Genomic DNA, 22,080 nt, shown 5'->3' on the forward strand with positions numbered 1-22,080 from the left:
GGAGTAATATCTGACTTTGATTTGTTTTGTAGGTGCAAATTAAGACATATCATCTCATTAATCTCGTGTAGAAATAAATTTACCATCCAGAATTATATTATATTATAGTAAATTAAAGTTAGAATTATAAAACAATTTTTTATTATTTTTTTTAATGTAAGTAAGTTAAATTATATTCATGCACATGACTTTGTACTTTTCGATCCCTTATTTATTAAAATAAAAAGAATATTATAAGTATTATTTGATATATTAATTAATATATTAATAAGTGATATATATATTAATTAATATATATGGCATAATTTTAAATCTTTATAATTTATATAATAAATAAAATTATTATTTTAAAATAATAATATTATAACCATATTAATGATAATATTATAACCATAAATATACTAATGGATACATAGAACAACCTATTAAAATAAACCAACCTTATTCAACAAGAAATAAACCAACTCTTACTCCCCAAGAAAACCCCTAGAGACTTCTCTCACCTAGTCTTCCCCAATTCTTCTCTATCTGTGTGTGGATATATATCAGTGTACAGATAACTTTTAACAATGGCGAAACTGAAGATAGCGGGGGCATGGTCTGGGGTTTTGGAGGTGGAATTGGAGGAATGGACTGTACCCATGTTGAGAGAAGAGGTTGCAAAGCGATCCAACTGTGGATCCGAATCGATCAACCTTATATGCGCTGGCAAGGTTTTGAAAGACGGCGATGGGACTCAGAAACTTGCTCAATTGGGCTTCAAGAACAATTCCAAGGTTTTGGCTAGTCGTGTCTCTGCTGATCAAGGCAAGGCCTTGAAGGACGAATTGATGGCCGAGGAAGAACGCTCTACTCGACTCTCTAGACTCAAGTCAGTCCCTTTCTCTCTCTAGAACCCCCCCCCCCTCTCTCTCTCTCTCTCCCCCCATATATATATATATATATGTATGTGTCTGTTGAAGTTCCCTTTTTTCTTTTTCATTTTTTTTTTCTTTTTTTGTTAATTGCAATGGGTATTTGATGAATTATGTATTGGGTTGAATTAAACAAAAGTTGGTATTCTTGTATATTGATTATCTGGGGTTATATGTGTATGCATAAATATATACTATCCGGGTGTGCATATCTTAAATTAAGTTATAGTACGAACAAATGATCAATATTGATTTTGCAATTTTGAAATTTCAATTGATAGTTACCAATAGAAAGTGGAATGATTTCCTGGGAAATTATAAAGATTGATGTGCAGGTCAAAACCTTCTTCATGAATCAGTACTAACTCCCCAGTTAGATGACCCTTAATAAGATTGATGGTGTGGTGCTTGGACCTATAATTTGGGTGTTGAATTCTATGAGTAGTGAGACTTATGGTTGGTTCATGGTATCCATGTGGTTTGTGTTTGAGTTAGATGCTAGAATTAAGAACTTAAACAGGAACACAATTGAATTGTCATGGAATCGAAATTATGCTATTGCATTGGTGTTTTACTTATTTTTGTCTTCATATCGAACTATTATACATATGTATTTACTTTTCAATTGCAGGCATTACCACTAAGTCTGATAGGGAGAGAAAAGTAGGCTTTTTATTTGGTCAACCAATGTGTTGGATTGAGCCTTTATTAGGAGATGAGTATCATGCAACCTTATAGCCATTTTTTACACTATGAATAGCTAAGAAAATTGCACACTAGGGGTATACTTATTTTGTGAGGAGTAGGAAATTGGCATAGACAACTATTAGGGAGGTCATCATTATTGTTTGATAATTTGAGAAGACGGGATAGGTTGTCGATAGGATGGTGGTGGTGTATGTGTAAGTGTGAAGGAAAGTCAGTGAATCACTTTCTGCTTCTTAGGTTTGGAGTTCGTTGTTCTCAGTTTTTTGAATGATATGGGTGATATTGAGGTCAGTGTAGGATCTTTTGTCTTAGAGGTTGTCTGAGAACTAGTAATAGAAAGGCTTGGGACATTGCTCTTTTATGTGTTATCTAGTGCTTTTGGAGAGACAGAAATTGTAGATTGTTTGAAGGGAAAGAGAGCTCAATCTATTTATTGAAAGGCATGGTGTTGTTTCATTGTTCTTTTGGTTAAGAGAGAATTTTTCATTTTTTGTAGTGTTTTTTGGGAGTCATATATACCTATTGATTTTTAGGAGTCCTTTTTGTTGTTGTTAGTTTGCTTTGTATTCAGTGTGTACAAGGTTGCATGGCTTATCAGTTTTATTTTGTGTCTAACCCAGATTTTTTAGTGAGGTTCATATAGGCTTTATAAGATCCTAATGACAACCAAAACATTCCGAAAGCTCATCTTATTCTTACCTAACCTAGTTGCATTTTAAAATGCATATACTATTCCTATAACCACAAGAGTTCTACACCACTGAAGCGGTGAAGGAGAAATATTTGATTGTGTATATAACTTTCTGATTAGTGATGCTAACCATCATACATATCACAAGGAAGAAACTATTAATAATTGATTGCCGACATATTTAAAATTTTCAAGAATGCGTCAAATGTCAATTGGTCACATCCATGTGACTTGCCTATGAACAGCTATGCAACACGTGTGGGGGGACTGCGCTTGGGGGAGAGTCCCAGCACACAACACAAGCTATATCTTATTACCAAGTCTCTGTCCCTGTCTGTCATGGGTGAGGATATTGGAGATTGACCTTTGCTAGCCAGGTATCACCCTTGGATTTCAAACGCACTTCATTCTTGTGGGTTGATCACCCAACCTTTGAAGACCTTTGAACTGGAATTACATCCTTAGGCCTGCGCCTATCACAAAAATTCTCTGTCCTCTCTCTCATCATCTCCTAGACTGGATAAACCCTACAATCATCTTTGATTGCACACCTCTCATGAACCAATGGTGTCTGAAATGTTTTTTGCAAATGGGTTAGTGTATTAACTTAGCACTTACAGATGGCTGTTGTGTCGTGACTTTGACTATCAGATTGTTATAGTATTTTTTGAGGTGGAGCGGAAAGGAGGTATCAATAGCAATAAGATCATAATTCCATTTTGTTCAGCTTGTTTAAACAGATTCACTGCGTTTTATTTCCTCTCAAGCTTTGCTCATAACAACATGAAACTACAGGGCTGCTGTGAATTCACTGGCCAAGAGACATGCAGATGGTTCATTACCAATTGAAGACTACAACATAGAACTGGAAAATCAGAGTGGAGAAACAGTACAATTGGGATCTGAGACTGATCAGCGGTATGGTGTATAAATGGATCTTTTATATGTTTTATTGCTAAAATACTTTTGTAGGTATGTGATCAGTTCTCTTTCTAAAGTCTTTAAACCACAGTTCTTTCTAATAGAAACAAATTTTGATGGTAATTTGACAGGGCTGTGATGATGGGTTTAATGCTTCATGCAAATGCTAAACAGTTGATTAGAACGGAAAGGTACAAAGATGCATTGGAAGTGCTTTCCATGGGAGAGGTTAGTATCTGGTGGACTACATGCCAGAACAAAAAGAGTAGGTTTGCGTGATATAATTGTGCGTGGATAAATACTCAATTTAATTTATGGCCTTCCATTTTTCGCTTGGGTTTTGCATACCAAATTCAAGAACTACTCCAAATGATGGCCTAGAGGAGGGATAACGTAGGGTGTTAGCCTGAGCTGTTTTTCTTCATAAATTTTCCTGCAATAAGATGTTGATGGTCATCAATTTTTTTGATGTAGCTCTTCCTTGATTGAGCACCCTTTGTTCTTCATCTTCCTGGAAATGTATATGTATTAATACATAAGTTTGTATGCATTGTTTTAGGTTCTTTTTACAAACAAAAAAAAATGATACAGGTCCTTTTTGTTCACTTCAAAACATTTTTAAAATGCATTAATATCTGTGTTTGAGTGTGCGCCCGCTGAGTGTGCGCCCGCTGTGCAATTTTTTTTTTTTTAATTGTTTAGGGGATGATAATGCACCCAAACCAATTTTTTATTATACAAAAAAAAATATATACACATTTTTTTTTTTTTGTGTGTGCGCGTGTGTAATTGCAAGAAGAAATTAACCTAGCTTATTCTTTTCTTGTAGGAGGCGTTTTCTCTTTGCGACTCCAAGGTCATTGAGGTGAGGGATTTGTATTTTAGAAGTTTTTGTTTTTTAGTTTTCTAAGAAATAATTACATAGAGCCATGTCATGATGCATAGTCTATCTTGTCATTTGTTGAAATTGATGAAATCTTCTTTTTGGTGTTTCCTTGGGACATGCATTTTGTAGTGCTAACCTCCTATGAACATTCTTGGCAGAGTTACTATCTTGAAATTGGTTGTTGATGTTTTGTTGGCTTGTCAAAAGAAGCAACTAAATGTAACTTAGGCATCTTTTGGCTTCTTCTTCTTCTTCTTCTTCTTCTTTTTCTTCTTCTTCTTCTTCCTCCTCCTCCTCCATGAAATGGGTTGGTTGTCAAATTAGCCAACTCTTAGACTTCGCAAATTTCATTTTAACAAAAGAAGCTTACCATTCAGTGCAACCTTGAGGATGGCCAAGTTTTCTTTGCATCAAGAGTACGCTAAAAAGATAAGAAGCAACCCTTAGCATAATGACATTGTGCAATTTGACATGATTCTGTTAATGTAACTCTTAATGATTTCCTCGCTTCCCTTTTGGCTTTCCAGCTCATTGATAATGTCCCAATACTACAAATAGATATGGTGTGGTGCTACTTCATGCTCCGAGACATCAGTTGGCTCTCAGTGGCAGGAATGCGCCTTTCAAAAGCAAAGGAAGGAATTGAACGTGCTCATGGGAAGGAATCTAGTCGTCTCAGGCTCCTTCAAGGAGCTCGCCATCCAGAGATCGCATTGTATAATTCTTTGATGCCTCCATTTATGTGTCTTACCATTTGGAAGTTAATAAAAATATTGTTCTAGTTATTCAATGTTATGTCATTTTATTGATTTGTCTATAGGCACCTGCGGATGGAACTGTTGGAAGGAGTAGTGGCATACCACAGTGGTCAGTTTGAAAAATCCAGACAGGCCTTGACCTCTGCACAAACTAAATACTTCCAGGTTTGACTTTCTTTATGTTTTCGTCACATGATATGCTAATTGTAAGAACTGCAAGAATAAAATTAATCAGATCCAAACATTCAGCATGCATCCTTTCATTTTGAGGTCATTAGTCTTCTTCTCACCACACGTTCTTCTATTAAAATCTATGTTATATAGACATGTCAAAATGAATCAAATACCCGTGTCGTCCACCTAACACTTGGACAAGAGTGTGAGATGTGTCTAATACTTTCCATTGGACACTTCTTATATATTTGTGTTTAACGCTATTGGTATATGTATATGTTGTTGTATAATTGCTATAAAATGAGTGAAATATTTTTTTGACACTATGTTACATATAACATTATTTTATTTCATATAATAGATTAAAAATATAAAAAATTATCTTTTTTGGCCGAGTCCGCATACCCTTAAATTTGAGGTTTACTGGGTCCCGACGTCTAGATATGCACCTGTATACCTGTACCTGAATCTTGCTTCCATACTGTGCCATTCAAATCAGTTTTGGTCCAAACACTGTCAGCTATTTCCAATGCTTTCATTATTTGTTTGTTTATTTTCCTTGCATCTGCAACCTCTCTGACCTTTTTCCCTGCTTCACAAATCACCCCATGATTTTTATGTTTTAGCAGCTAATCGTCCTGAGTAATTCTTTTTATTTATTTCAATCTTAACTAAACTTTTCTGTTTCTAAATTCAGCTTCAGGTGCCTGATGAAGCCCTATCACTACTTATGAGCATGGGCTATAAAGAACATCATGCAAAAAGGGCTTTGCGCATGAGCAATCAGGATGTTCAGAGTGCTGTTGATTTCCTTGTCGAGGAGAAGGCAAAAAAGGCACAAAAACAGGAGGAGGACATTCGGCGAAGGAATGATATCATGTGAGTTTCATTCTAATCTAATATTGAATCAACTTCTATCCTCTTTGGTATGCTTTTTTATGTGTCAAAGATTGCAGGGAGCAAAAGTGTTATGGAATGACACCCCTCAAGAAACCTGTGGATCTTCAGAGATTGAATGAATTGGTGTCAATTGGGTAAGTGGAACCAGAATAATGTATTTATTTTCCCAATCACTGATTATTATTTTTTTCTTTTTCCTTCCTTTTTTAGAAGTCAATTCTTGTTGTTAACTTTTGTCATCAGTATTATTTTCTCACTAGATGTCGCCATTTATTCTTAGGTCTTCAAAAGTGAAAATAAATATTAAAATATAGAAGACAGAAGGGTGAAATTAATGTAATTACATATTGCTCTGACTCTTGGAATTTTTTTCCCCCCTGAAATTTTAAATAAAATGTGAACCAATCTTGTCACCTGCCTTCCAATGCCTTAATGCAGTTCAACTTTGGTCCCACTTTTCATGGGGCACAGTCCTACATTTCTGATACATTGATCGATAACGTTTTGGCTGTGTTTGATATCTGGATTAGGTTCACTATGATTATGAGTTCGGTGGGATTGAGTGATGGGATTACTAATATGGTGGTATTAGGTTGGAAATGTGAGATTAATTGCATTTGTTTGTTTACTATGGGAAATAGTTACATGCTCGTGTTTGTTTTGCTTTAGTTGGTTGAGATTAAATCTATGAAATTATTTGAATGCTCTCATTACATAAAAGTCAGCTTTGTGCATTGAAAAAATAATAGTCAGCTTTGTTAGTCTTCTACCGTCTAATCCTATGGGATATGATTAGCAATACCCCATGGGAATGCTAACCCCACCCTTGTAGTGGATTCATAGTCCCATGCCATATTTCACAACCAAGCTTAATTTTTGTGGGGCCCACGGATTAGCAATCCAATCCCAACTGCCCAAACCGGCTACCGAACATGTCACTGTGGGCATCCTTGTAATCACTAATCAAGCTGACAGGTATTGAATTTTGCAGGTTTGCAAAAGATCTCGCTGCAGAAGCCCTTCGAAGAAATGAGAATGACACTCAGAAGGCTTTGGATGATTTGACAAATCCAGAATCTAATTCTGCCATACAGGTAAGTTATCATAACTTGAATATTTTCTTTGGTTCAGTAATCTCAGAATCTAATCACTTGTTTCTTTTTTTGATTTGCAGCTCGATATTGAATCAAAGAAAAGGAAAAGACTGCGTCGAGCAGCTGATGCTGCCATTGAAGAGCTTATATCCATGGGTTTCCCAAGAGCAACAGGTGTGTAGTACTCACTAAATTGTCCTAGGGGGTTTTTTTTTTGGTGGTGGGGGGTGTTAAATTTCATTGACCCCTGGTTTGTTGACACTAAATTGACCTTCATTTTGTTAATTTCTACCTTGCTATTGAAGAGATGGTGACTTGTCACTCTTAAGAGCCGAAAACACCAAGCTACCATCACTAACTGTTAACCACTAGGGTTAGCCTAGTGGCCAAAACTTGTGTATCTCACAGTTATGTCATGAGCTCAGCTTGTACCACATGCACACACACAAAACAAAACAAAAACAAAAAACAAAACGAACGAAACCTCAACATATAATTTTTGTCAAGGAAAATACTGCATCAGGCAGGGTAACTTTATTTTTATTTTTATTTAAAAAAATATGGTTTTCACACCGAGCAAGAGGGACCACGTGCTGTGGAAAATATTCTGGCACCATTGCGTCGTCGTGTTTTTCTAGTTACCCAAATGCTTATTTTCCAGTATTAACCTATACTTCTATTAATTTGTGCCCCATTTAATGGGATTTAAGGCTTGGTTTGGTTTGGTTTGACAAAAGTTTCTCAAGTATTGAACTCATTGCAGTCATTATATCGATACAAAGAAACAAGTAACTAAGTAAATGGCAGAAAAAATAGTAAATTAATAAATAGTAAATAAATATGGTACTGCTAATGTTACAAGTTCCCACCATATCGGTAGGAATAAATAGAACTTAAAAGCTCTGCCAAACGACCCCCTGGGGGGGGGGGGGGAGATGGGGTTCACTTTATTGCTTATTTATTTATTATTATTTTTTGGTTTGTAGTGGTTGAAGCGGTCCGGGCATTTGGCACAAAAGATCGAGCATTAAGTCATCTACTCGGACAATCCGACTCAAACCCTGCCATTGCAGTAGATGGGGATGCAAATTCTTCTGCTTCAACGCTTGGCGCTGATATTTTGAGCACCGAGGGTGGCGTTGAAGGTTCATCCAGTGTCAATGGAGATATTGAAGGTCCAAGTCACAAGATCGATGATCGGGATGTGGAGATGGAAGTTGAACTTACAGAGGACCTACATAATGCGGATGCTTTCTCGGACTATGACATTGAAGTTGCAAAAGAAGGTGAAGCTATATCTGAGTACTTGGCTCTCCTCGCTTCTTCTGAGAATGGTGAAAAAGTTTCATCTTCTTCACATTGAGGTGAAAGTAGCTTTGAATGTACATGAAGTTTATCGCATATATGGATTTCGTATCAGACAGTTAAGGGGATGGGAATGACTTGATTTCGGATTATAATTGGTGTTTTAGTTTGGGTACATTAATATGAATGAAACTGCATTGCAAAATCACCTGTACAGTGTATAGAGATGGTTAAATGACTTTTTTATGGATAAGCAGAGAATGGTGAATAAGATGATTTGGTCATTTGGTATCTTAGAGCCTCCTAGTTGTTATAGTCGAGTTTTCAATGCAACTTTTGTGCTAGCTAAGTGAGCTGAGCTATCAACCTTGAGGTTTGTTGGTTTGAATCTGAGCAGTCACTTCATGCAATTTATGCTGAAGGTTAGGTCTGTATCAAATTTAAAACTACTTCTAGGACCCCCCATAAAATGGGGATTAAAGTGGGTGTAGTTTTTTATTTTATTTTTTTCTGTGCTAACACATAAACAATCACATGCAATCACATAAGTTGCCTCACATGTGATTGTTTTTGTGTTCTTAGAGCTTCTCCCTTAAAATTGTGTTTGAATCTTGGATTTACAAGGGTATGTATAAAAAAAAAAACTTCTACTTCGTTTACTTTTTCTTCTTTTTTTTCTTTATAAATTCAAGATTTAAATATAGCTTATGAAGAAAAAATGAGCCTAATTTAATTCCATGGGAAGAACCCCTTTTTGTGTCCAATTTCTATTGGATTGATCTCCATAGAGGACACTCAAAATGCTGACAAAAATTCATAATCCAAATATAATTTTTAAAAAAATAAATGACATTTTTCATGTTTAATTTGGAATAGTATAAGTCATCTTAAAAATGACATTTAATCATTTTGTAATGAAAATCTTTATCCAAGATAAATTATCCTGGACAATGTATTTTGCATACGTAACATAAAAAGACCCATGATGTAAGTAATCCCAAATCAAAAAAATTCAAACCAAGATAGCGTAATCCACAAGATCAAATGCAATATGACTATTTACATGTTTTAAACCCACAATACTCAAGTCACAATAGAAAAGCAACTCAATACACAAGACTCAGCGACAGCAAAATCTAGAAACAATAGTTACGCGGAGGTTTTACCTCCACATGTAATGTGTCTATTTACATGTTTCAAACCCATAATGTTCAAGTCACAATAGAATAACCTTACCCATGCATCAAAGTCCACATTTGCAAAATAATTTTATCAGGAATAAAATAAAATAGTCTTATCCCTCTCCCCTTATTTGTGAATCAAATGTGGCCTATGACAAAATAAAATAGCCTTATCCCTCTCCCCTTAATTGTTAATCAAACGTGGCCTGACAGTTTAATTGTATGAGTCATCCTTTGGACAACTATAATATCATTTAGGTATACCACAGAATAGATATTGTTGAAGGTCATGAGCATCCCTTAAATATGTGACTGCAGTAAAATAATTTCTCCCTTACATGAAATATCACAAATTTTGGGATCTCCTTTACTAGATACAAATTTTGGTCCATAACATGTAAAAAGGAAGTTATAAAGAATCATGAGTTCTAGATGTAGAAAAAAAATATAATTATTACATAACTGATTTTAACTAAAACTAGCCAGATATGGCGTCAGATTTATGTTGCATGCTCTTCTAAATCAAAAGCAGATGAGTGTCCGACGTCTGTAACCATAGTAATTTTCTCATCTTGGAAACTGTCTTCCTCTGATTTTGGTTTTTTGTGATATTTTGGGAGCACGTTACAGTCAATGGTATGCGACACTGGTCTCTCTTCTTGAAACAATCTGCAAATTCAAAACTAGACATCAGAGCAGAAAATGAAAAAATTGCAGCCACTTGTAGAGTTATGAAACCAAATGAAGTGGGCTCAAACCAACAGGACAGCTCATGGTATTCATTTTTTTTTTTTTCAGTGTGTGAAAATATATATATATATATATATTTTTTTTTTTTGAGAGGTAACCACTGGCGCGTGAGTTGTTCAAAACATTTTACAAAACTAACAAATGTCATCCAAAACATATACTATTACTAATCAACAATGCTAGGTGGCCCAAATTTTCAAGGCTCGAATGTCTCAAAATGGCGTCGTTTTTGGTGTAAAACGACGTCGTTTTGACACATTCGAGCCATTCGGGCCACACAAATTCGGGCCATCAAGCATTTTTCATTACCAATATTATTTTTTTTCCCAGGCACAGCATTTAGTGATTTCGCCACCCCTAGTTTCTTTTGATAGGTTTGCACCTTCAGAAGATACACATGCGAAAAGAATTCTTACATGATGAATTCCACATGTATGTTTTGGGGCATCCAGATGATAAACAAGCTCTTATCATGGTCCATAATAAGAATCTATAACTATAATGTTGTATTCGACATAGTATAGTCAAGGCCCTAAAATAATTGCTTGATTTTGTGAGAGACCACGGTATGCCAAGTGCGAAAAGAAGTGGCATCAGTAATGTTTGACGAGCATCGTCACTCTTGTTAATATGCTGATGTTATAGAAATGTTTTAGCAATATATATGGAGGCATTCATATGCAGCATGTTGCAGAATGCATCAACCCCACGGAAAAAAATAAAGCCAACATCTCCCTCATTTTGGAGTACCATTAAATCAATTTCTAACTAGTTCCAACCTTAAAAACATTCATCATTTTGCAGTGAGATTTATCACCAACCATTTATAAGATCTACTTCCTATCGTACAAGAAGAAACATAAACAGTAAATCAGATCTGGCCACAAAAATGGGTTTGCAACATGATCCTAACATTCAGCAACGGCCCAACATTTTTTTAGACCTTGGGCTAAATATCAGAATAAGACATCTTATTGAGCCTTCAAAAAATTGGGACCGTTGGCAATAAGAATTTTTTTAAGATTTTCTTGTTGGGCCTTAGGCAACAGGCTAAGTGGCCTAATGGTTAATTTTGTAAATCCATGTTCAAATCATCATCCTCTACTTCTTTTTCTTTCCTTTTCTTTTTCTTTTCTATTTCGTTTATAGGCTTGAAATAAGGTCTATTATAGAGGGTTCGTCTCTATATGAAAGCGTTGTCTTCATCTTTCCATTTTGCAGAGTGGTAAGTTGGCCAACAATCTAAAGTGATTCATTGACAGCTAGCCCCCATATTAAAGATGTGAGCTCTAATTTTACGCCAGTAAGAGAGGAGTAATAAGCTTTTTATGTTTTTGGTAGTCACAAAAATAATATCAAGAGTAAGATTGAAGCTATTTCTCACTTATATGATATTCAATCAATTTAAACGTCAGAGAAAGGAGAGAGAAACTTACGGATGTTTGCAAAGCATTGGGCATTGAACTGTGAGTGCATACTTGCACGTGGATAACTCTGTAATAGAACTAATCATAGCTCTGGGTTCTGAGCAGACAAATCTCACCTGAAAATCAACGTAAGAAAAATACAGACATATAAGAGATAAAATGAAAGGAAACCTAAATGCTATTAAAATACCCATACCTCAGTTTCTCGAGGCTGATTTGTTAGATCACAGAGAGTTCCATTTCCATACTGATGAGCATGATATCTGCACAAACCATTCAATGAAATAACGAGATTTCATTTTTCCACCTTTCTCTGAAGTATTTTTCTAAAATTTTACCTTATCTGCTCATATTGAGGAATGCATACCTTTGCGATGCATCATTTGAGCGAGGATCTTTCAGCGTTGAAATGTCAGACAGGTTCTGGTTGTAAGCTGCTGTAGCCTCAGCATCATAAACACCCAAGACAAACTCTTGAACCACCGTGGCATGATTTATAGCCTATGTCATAACCAAACAACTCACCTCAACAGATGCAAACAAATGAATACATTGTTATGCTACAGTCCAGTCCAAGTGACCTAATAGACTGATAACAGTGTTACCAGAAAATGGTAATACCCTAGCAAATTACGTTTTGGACCGCATGTTCTGAAGCATGGTTACATTTCATTCCAAAATGGTAAAAATTTAGCCATCTAAAGCAATCCCAAAAACAATTTCCATATATTTCCTAAAGGTTTCCTTATAGATTTAAAAAAATCAAATATATTGAACTAAAATCAAAAGTGAGTATTTTTTTGACATGACAAAACGTCAAAAATTAGTCACAATGCTCATAGAGATTTGTTAATACATGATTTACTTAATTTAGAAAGAAAAAAAAAATGTTGCATTTTATTGGATGTCTAATTCTTAAGCAAAAATTACTCTAATAGTACCTTACAAGGTACATTTTTATATTATAATAAGTCTGCTCCTATCATACAACATTTTAAAGCACATGACGTACCACATTCCTGTTCCACGTTCTAGGTTGTTAAAACTCTACCATCACCTACTCCACCTACTACACCTACCACCACCTACTACTACCTACTACACACCTACCACTACCACCTACTACCACCTACTCCACTACATCTCCTATATAAGGAGCCCCTCACCATTTGTAATATACAATACATCAATCAATCAATAATACAATTCTCTTTTTCTCTTTATACATTAACTTATCTACATAGGTCATAGGCTAATACATTGTCATACCCAAGTGACCTAATACATTGTTAAGCTGCTGTTGGGGAAGGTCTTGAAAACCCTCACTGAGCATGGATTGGCCAATTCGGAATGCATCTTGCCTCAAATTTTGAATCACACATTCATGCTCTATTTGGTTCTTTGATTTCTTGAGGGAAAGGACAAGAAAGGATAATGAAAATGAAATTTTTTGTTAATCAGAGAAAACTGAACAGGCCCAAGTAATCTGATTTCCCTTTTCTTTTCCTTTCTCTCAACAAATTTGAGATCCAAACCTAACGTGAGGGAGCTCAAACCTTGCAGTGCTTGCAAAGTAAGGCACAACATCTAACAACAAAAAACTAGGAACTCAGAAACTCTCTCATAAATATCCATCATAGTACACTGCAGATTGAGGTATCCTCAAGAATTTAAGGCAAATTATGATATCAATTCATGGCATGCTTATGCCTTCCCTTTTTACAAGTATAAACTCAAGTACAGAAGCAAAATGTAACTGGTAAAAGTAAAACATTAATGGGAAAAATCAAATTCCATTTGCAAAAGGATGGCCTAATGAAGACTGAAAACAACTTAAGAGACACTTAGGTACTGTTTGGTTCATTGGAATGAGAGAAGATTGGAATGAAATGATCATTCCTTAGCCTCCTTATGAAATGACCATTCCCTTCCTATGTTGAATGATGATTCCATTTGCAATGTAATTTTTATCAATTTTTTAGTGAACCAAATGTGAGAATGGACATTCTAATGGAATAATCATTCCATCCCACTTCATTCTAATGAACCAAACAAAACATTAGGGGGTTACCTTATCATCCTCCAAATGAAGTTGCCTCAATTTGTTCATGTAACAAAATTCATATGTCCACCAACCTTCTTGCTGCATAAAATAATTAGATATATAAATATTTTGAACTACAACCAAAACAATATTAGAAATTGATGTTGATAGATTAAAACAATTAAGTCCATCAAACTTTACGTGGCAAACGAATATTTAATTGATTTTTCAGTAATATAAGAAAGTATGAAAATAATTTTTGATAGGAGACATGTTAAAGGAAGTCTTAGGTGATAGATCCCAACTCTGATAAAGCATTGGTCCTTTAGCACTTCAAGTAACTCGTCTGGTGTCTTCAATTTAATCCGTTTCTCAGTTTCCACAATCAAGCTGCTTGTATTCTGTTGAGAAACTGGTTTTCCACTCTTCAATTTCTTGACTTTAGGTAAGAAACATAAAAACTTCTCTCCAAATTTGTTGGACATAACCACAGACTCCTGGTCATCATCCTGCAAAAATCAAAATTTGGCCCAAATGTTAGAAAGGTTACTTTGATGGTTTCAGAAGGTTCCTTCGAATCTGTGGAAGAAGATTTTAAAAATACTATAATTTGAAACGTGCAAGCTTTCAATTTCATAAGGAAACTTTTTTTAAGTGATATTTAACTGTGTCAGTGTTTATTATTGATTTTCTAACTATTCATCAGCTCTTAGTGAGCTATGTTATCTACCTATGCCTTCCATCAGAGAATCTCCATTTTTTTCCCCAGTTTCAAGTCAATGCTACCACTACTCTGCCTTAGAAAGAAAACAAACGCAATGTTTAAAAACCCAACTGCCATTCAGATTGTGCAAGTTTCCATCAAAAATAGGACTAACAATTTATCAGAAGCACCAGTTGCAAACCTTATGATCTAATTTTTGTGTAGATCTATACGGGGTTATTTGGGGTGTCCTAAATAAGTGCACTTTTTGTCTTTTTGGAATAAAAAATTGAGGAAAAAAATATGGATGTTTGGGTTAACTTTTTGACTTTTTATGGAAAAATATGTATTAAAAAATTGTATAAATTAGTGTGTAAGGGAAAATTAGGATTGGGAGTTATGCAGCCGTAATTATTGACTTTTGGTAAATAGTGTTAACTTTTTAACTTTTTGAGTAACTTTTTGAGTTTTTGGCTTTTTATGGACTTGCCAAACTTGGCCTAATTGCAATGGTGAAGAGGCAGTACTTGCAAGAGAACTCATTAAAATGCAGAAATAAAATTATTATATAAAAGACCAAGAAAAACAAGTTGTAATAAAATTCGGGATAAAAGAAAAAAAAAATAATAATATAGCATCACCAACAGCCCAAATTTGCACACATAAATGAAAAACCCGTTCCTCACAAAGTGATGTTTCTAAAGGGCAACTAAGAAAACTCCAATAGACAAGAAAGCAAATGGAAATTCTCAGAAGATCATGAACTACTTATGCTGTGTTTGGTTGGAGGATTTGGGAGGGATTTGGAAAGGGAAAGGGAAAAGGTACGTGAAATGTGAATAAAAATAACTATATTTCACCTAGTTTCACACATCATTTTCCTTTCCCTTTCCAAGTCCCTTTTCAAATCCTCCAACCACACACAACATTAAAGGATTAAGTGGGTATCCAAAAGCCAAAATGAAAACACATAATTCAGCCATACTAGGCGAAATACTCTTAAAAAGTTTATTTTGCAAGGATCCAAAGATGTTATGGAATGCATCTTTTCAGTGTTGGCAGAGTCCAAACTAACATGGCATCACCCAACACCAAATATCAATGATGTGAAACTTTATTATTCTTCCTTACAGGATGAAAAGGTGCATCTTGTTGGTGAAATTCAATGGTGTATTTTGGTTCCCGAGAGCTGCGACTAAAGGTCCCACCTGATATCAACAGTTAATAAACAGAAAAACAAATGTCAGTATTCTAGCATCCAGAATCAATTGCTAACAAGAAAAGCTTTCTTATTTTAGACTTGCTATTAAAACCTAGCTTTCCCAGCATCAAAATAAATAAATTGATAAGTCTAACTGATACACTCCCATGATCGACCCTCCAAACCATGAGAATTTGACTACCAGCCTACCATGAATATAAATGGGTCAAATCTTTTCAAATCACAGTATGACTGCATTACTGAAAAGCACATTTAAACAGAATTAGGCTTTGGCATCTCCCACTCTATGGCCACTTTCCACAAATCAGCCTACAGTTGGGTCTGAGTGCAATTGTTTCTTCAGCTGTGGCTTCATCAATTTTGGTACATTTTTCGAATTCTTGGGATCATAGCATAAAACAATAAGACCTTATCACTAGGCCAACGTTCAATAATCTTTTTTTTTCAGTTTATTTGAGTTATTTTGCTTCATAACCCATGAACAGAAACTGCACCAAACATTCTTACACAAATTTCTCAAATAATATATATATATATATATTATCAATTGCACCCTAAGCTGCACTACACCAAACAGGTCATTGCCGGGGACTTCTCGAATCAAAGCCTTGATATCCTCCTGGAGTCGTCATAATAAAATTAAAAATTAAATTTTTTTTGGTTGTAGTACCGACATACAAAGGAAACACAATGTGGCTCTCCCTGCAAGTATGTGATTCTCATCAACAACCTCCTAAACTTCTACACTGTCCCACCACACCACCCAATAAATAAATAAATAAATAAATAAACCCCTTCAATCTAAATAAAGCCGAAGATTTACAAAATAATCCATTGAAAACAAAGGTTGAGAAAGCAAAACTATTACTAATACACCCTATACATCCAATAAATCCATAAACTCGAATTAATTCTCCGTTTGGCAGCTGAGAAAATGCAGGAAGTCCAATAAAATTTTATTGACTTAGTTAAAGAGACTAGAATTTGTTACTTTCTCTCTCTTTTCCTAGTATTTTCTAAGGAAACAAACGGCGGATTCGAAATTGTTACCTGCATCAGCTGAGAATATCTGATCGGCGAAGACTTGGCTGTTCAAAAGATTGATCGAGAAAAGTAGGGCACACCACAACACCAATCTCATCTTCCCCAACCCCTTTCTCTCTCTTCTGCGAAACAAAACCCTAATTGTTCTGAGAAGAAGACGATCTGTGATTGGTGGTCTGCGACGCAGAGAAGCTTTTCCGAACGAGTCCCGAGTCTTGACTCGACTGTTTGACTCAGCTTTTGTCCTCGTAAATAAGGCATGTAATTCTATATGGTGTGGGGAGAGTGATTGGCTATGACGAGACTGGGCCAATAAAAAAGAGCCGCGTCAGCAAAAGAAAAACTTTGGCGTGGCGTGACCTTGACTTTTGCTTTTGTCACGTGGCAGCGTGGCAGTGGGTGATTGATTTAGTTGACGTGGAGAGGTAGATTAGATTTGGGCTTTTTCTCATGGGCTGGATGTGTAAACTGTTCAGCCCACTTCAATTGAAAAACCCAACCCAACTTTTGTCTCTTGGTCATAGCTCGTCCTCATTAAGACATTTTGACATGTCTCGGCTCAATTGGGATTGAGTCATGATCCTTGCGATTAGAATTATTTATTTATTTTGGGTCCATTTGGCAAAATGGTTTGTGGCTAAAATAGTCACAAAAGACAAAATATATTTTCTGAGTTTCAACACGTGGCCGAGGTGTCACCGAAGTACCAACCGAGGTGCCACGTGTTCTGGTCATCATGCCGAGATGATCTCGGCTAGGCCGAGGTTATCTGCGAAGATATCGGAATCCGAGATAAGCAGATAAGGCACAAAGAGTCCTAAAATAAGGAAGGACTTTAGCATAAATAAGGATAACACTCTTAGGGAGTTTATCTTTATCTCTTTGAGAGTTTAGGATAAGCACTGAGCAGAAATTCATTGAAGCTAGGTTTCTATGAGGACTAGGATTGAGTTAAATATAAAAGAAAGGTACCCGATGGGTCTAAGGTACGCAATTTATATTCTGAACAGTGAGTTTAGCACTATTAATTATCTTTGAGAGATATACTGACTTGATCGTCGGAGTACCCCCGAGTGGACGAACCACCGCCGGAATCTTCTCTTTCTGTTGTAGGTCAGCCAGGTGCCATCTATTCTGCTAGTGCTCTCCAACTGAATACTGAGTTGGCAGTGTGGTCAGAAAATCACTCACGCAATAGGTTATTTTAGTCACAACAAACAAAACATCATATTCAACCTATAATCATTACACTCTTTTCTCAAAAAAAAAAAAAAACAAAAAACCAAAAAGTCAAAAAGCCTTTCCCAAACCAAGCTTTTTAGCCCAGGCTAAAATAGCAAAAAAAAATCAAAAAATCAACCCACTTCCCAAAGGGTCGATTGAATTAGTAATTCATACAAAAATCTAAGGATAAATTATATTCATATTTTTCAAATTTGATAAAAATAGAGGTAGTTCTATATTTTTGACATAATTATATTGGCTTCTTTTGATGTTTAATTCATATAACAATTATGTCATTTTTTAGCAATAGTTTGTTATTGTATGAATTAAAAAATAATGTTGTTATCTCTATTCTACTAAAATATATATTTATTTTTGATTATTTCAATATTTACTCACCGTCTATATTAGTTTTGATTATTTTAATTTTTTTAAAATAAAAATTAGTATAATTATATCAATAGTACAAAGTAATTAGCTTTTTTGTTAATAGCCAAATATGTGATGTGCACGTCAAATCAATTCTTTTTAACGTAAATAATTTATTTGACATGTTCTACAATTTGATATAATCAATATTTATAATTTATAATAAAAAATTTAACTTTTTTTTTGATAGTATAATTATTACACTTTAAAAAAAATGATTTTTCAAAATTATCTTTTGATAGTATATTTTTTAGAGAATTTCAATGTCATAATTATACTTTTTATATTGTTAATAAATTTAAAAGAATGGCAAAATAGAAAATTTATATTATTTTTGTACTTAATTTTTGAAAAAGGATTTATAGTTTAGGATAATGAAAAATTGAATAAGGAATTAATATTTTGAAACGAATGGAGTATGTTTTTTTCTAGAAAGAATAAAAGAAAATTAAAAAGTCACTAAAACAAAAAGTTAAAAAGTCAAACATATTAGTAATTATTTTTACCTCATATTTTAATAAAAAAATTATTAAAATAATCTATTCTCATATTAATATTGTTTTAAAAAGGAGAAATTATAATATACACCATTTAAAAAGGGTATATCATATACACTCTTAATTATGTCATTTTTTTTAGTTACGATTAATTTTCTTATTTAGTTATAATAATATTTTAGTTATATCTCATATTGTGTTTAGTTATGATATTTTTTTTTAATTATAATTCAAAAAATTAAAATTATATATATATATTTTTTTAATTATAAAGTGCATAGGGTTGGTGTGCCCATAGTGTTTTTCTTAAAAAAGACATCAAAACATTTTGAGGGGAAATTCTAACCTACACACCCTTTTAGCTATGGTTAATTTTTTTCTTTAATTATAGCTCAAGAGTTTTTTAATTATGTTCTATATTGTATTTAATTATGATATTTTTATTTATTTTTAATTCTAAGATATATATATATATATATATAATACACATTCGTTAAAAAAAAGAACAGTGCTCCATACCCCAGCACCCCCACATACACGTGGGGGACAGTAAGAGAAAGACAAAAAAAAAAAAAAAAAAAGCACAAAAAAAAAAATTCAGACAATCAAAAATCAATGGGGTCGTTGGGGTCACCCCACTTAGGGGCCTAAGGTCTCGTTTGGGAACCCTTTCTTTTAGTTAAAAAGTTATTAAATAAGCCAAAAAGTCAACAACTCATACCAAAAAGTCAAAAATTTTCTTTTCTCTCTACTTTTTTCACATCCTTTCTTAAAAAGCTAAAAAGTCATTCCAAATATATTAATTTTTTTTAACTCATATTTTAGTTAAATAATTAAAAAATTATTAAATTAACTTGTTTTCAAATGAGACCTAAATCATTTTTTTTTTAAAAAAAATGTACCATATTGTTCCCATCCTGAGTACTTTATTCGGAAATTGTTGACAAGAAATGTTCAACAAGCTGTTGGAAATGGTAGAAAAAATTCTGGGTAAAATCAGAATTTTTTCTCAAGTTTCGTCTATTTTTTAGGTGGGCCCCGAGCGTCGATTTACTCGGGTCAAAGTGGTAACGCGTTTTATGCCGCGTTGTGATTCACATGGTATATTTGGTTGCTCAAAACCATTACCGAGTGAATGGAAAATTGAAGCCAAAGTGTACTCTATGGAAATGGAGTTTTGGTAGAAATTCCTTAAGGTTGTAAATTGGCTTGTCCCACATTGATTTGGTGGGAAGTTTTGAAGGGGTTTATAAGGCTTGGGTGAGATACTTGGGGTGTGCCCCAAAGGGTACCCAAGTGTTTTAGAGGGAGAGGTTATGGGCAAAATGGGCTAGACCCATTGGACCCAAAAATCACCACGCGCACGCCGCCGTCCGTTAGGTCGGGCGGGCTAGGCTTGGGCGCAGGTGTGTGGTGTGTGGTGTGTGGTTGGGATGGGTTTCTAATCTTTTTGGGCCAAAAACATTTGAATTTAATTTTATTTTTTGGTAAAATAACATCCAGAATTCAAATTAAACTGATTTGGATTTTCTGTACATCCAAACAGGGCCTTCCCGTTTTCAAACAGAATTAAATTGGTTTGGATTTATTGCTCATCCAAACAGAGCCCTTCCCGTTTTTATCTGGTTGATTTATTAACCCAACGATTCAAATCTGTTTAAATTTGAAACTAACAGGTTTCATACATGTTCAATTCAAAACCAAGAGCCACCTTTACATCTATAAATAGACTAGCCTCCCGTTTGGATTTCACTCCAATTTTCGTACTCCATTCTCTGCTTTAAATCTCTTCATTTTGCTGCATCTTATTTCTGAAAGAAAGAGTGTAAACACTTTGTGTGTTCGACGAACGATTAAATTGTAGTGCTGCTTTTATTCGTTGATAAGATTATTTTATCCTGAGAGATAGACGTCCAAATTCTGATAGCACCGTGGAGAGGACGAATCTGTCTTAAGGACACAGTGTTAAACACTGGACTTGATCAGAAAAGTTATTCAAATAAATTAACCAAGTAAGTTGTTTAAGTTTATTCTGTTTTTATTTGTTTATTTAATCAGATTTTATTTTTGTTTTTGTAACAAAATAAAATCTGTGGTTTTATTTATTTATTTATTATTTCGAGTTTGATTTTTGTAATCAAACAAATTCTCTCCTTTTCTTTATTTCTTTATATTCTTGTTGTTGTTGTTTTGTACACAACAGAATTTAACTTAATTAAATACAGTGAAGATTGTCCAACAATCTTAAGACAGATTCCTTTTTTGGTATCTTCATTGTATTTAATTTTCTGTGTTTTCAAAGTAATATTCTGGTTGGAAAAACAAATAGTGATTTATGATATTTGACAGATAGTAGTAATATACTGTCTCTTTTCTTTGACAACTAGTAGTAATATACTGGTGTCATTAACAATTGCAGAATATTAATTGGTATTACAGAAAATTATTGTGATATTTTATTTTTCTAAGTTCTCTACAAGGAAAATAAAATTATTTTGTTGTTATAATTTATTTTCTGGTTTTAGTAACTAGAAAATTAATTTGTGTTTTAATTTTTTCTGATTTTTGTAATCAGAGATTATGGCTACTACAACTGAAACTGCATTTGGCAGTGGTACTCCTATTGTTACACCTACATCAGTCCCTATCCAGAACTATGTTCATGTACCAATCAATCATGGAGAAAAATCGAAAAAATTTAACGGTACCGAGTTTAAAAGATGGCAGCAGAAGATGCTGTTCTATCTTACAACTCTTAATTTGGCCCGGTTTCTCCATGAAGAGGCTCCAGCACTTAAAGAGGGTGAAAGTGATCGGCAAGTTGTTGCCGCTATAGATGCTTGGAAACATTCAAATTTCCTGTGCAGAAACTACATCCTGAATGGCCTTGACAATATGCTGTATAATGTATACAGTCCTCTGAAAACAGCAAAAGAATTGTGGGATTCTTTGGAGAAGAAATACAAGACAGAAAATGCCGGCACGAAGAAATTTGTCGTCGGTAAATTTCTGGACTTTGTAATGGTAGACTCCCAAACGGTAATTTCTCAAGTTCAAAGTTTTCAAATAATTTTGCATGATATTCATTCAGAAGGTATGTCTCTTAGCGAGTCATTCCAAGTCGCTGCTTTAGTGGAAAAGTTGCCACCGGCTTGGAAAGATTTCAAAAATTATTTGAAACATAAACGCAAAGAGATGACTATGGATG

At 34.4% G+C, this 22,080-nt stretch overlaps 2 protein-coding genes across 2 annotated transcripts; one reads left to right on the top strand and one right to left on the bottom strand.

Moving 5' to 3' along the window:
- Nucleotides 1-393: 393 nt before the first annotated feature.
- On the top strand, nt 394-8,642 carry NUB1 (ubiquitin-associated (UBA)/TS-N domain-containing protein). The gene is made up of 11 exons (XM_028255810.2): nt 394-871; nt 3,109-3,231; nt 3,366-3,462; nt 4,064-4,099; nt 4,648-4,835; nt 4,941-5,043; nt 5,750-5,931; nt 6,009-6,086; nt 6,944-7,046; nt 7,127-7,220; nt 8,033-8,642. The coding sequence occupies exons 1-11, from the start codon at nt 570-572 to the stop codon at nt 8,407-8,409; spliced, it is 1,683 nt and encodes a 560-aa protein (XP_028111611.2). The 5' UTR covers nt 394-569; the 3' UTR covers nt 8,410-8,642.
- A 1,167-nt stretch (nt 8,643-9,809) lies between these two features.
- Nucleotides 9,810-16,995, bottom strand: OS9 (ER lectin-like protein). Its single transcript, XM_028255811.2, has 8 exons — nt 16,729-16,995; nt 15,588-15,664; nt 14,059-14,262; nt 13,781-13,852; nt 12,077-12,210; nt 11,906-11,972; nt 11,719-11,825; nt 9,810-10,201 (listed from the first exon to the last, which is right to left on the bottom strand). The coding sequence occupies exons 1-8, from the start codon at nt 16,817-16,819 to the stop codon at nt 10,033-10,035; spliced, it is 921 nt and encodes a 306-aa protein (XP_028111612.1). The 5' UTR covers nt 16,820-16,995; the 3' UTR covers nt 9,810-10,032.
- Nucleotides 16,996-22,080: the final 5,085 nt, after the last annotated feature.

This window comes from Camellia sinensis, chromosome 5 (assembly GCF_055761805.1).
Source record: "Camellia sinensis isolate YWXY chromosome 5, ASM5576180v1, whole genome shotgun sequence".
Lineage (NCBI taxonomy): Eukaryota > Viridiplantae > Streptophyta > Magnoliopsida > Ericales > Theaceae > Camellia > Camellia sinensis.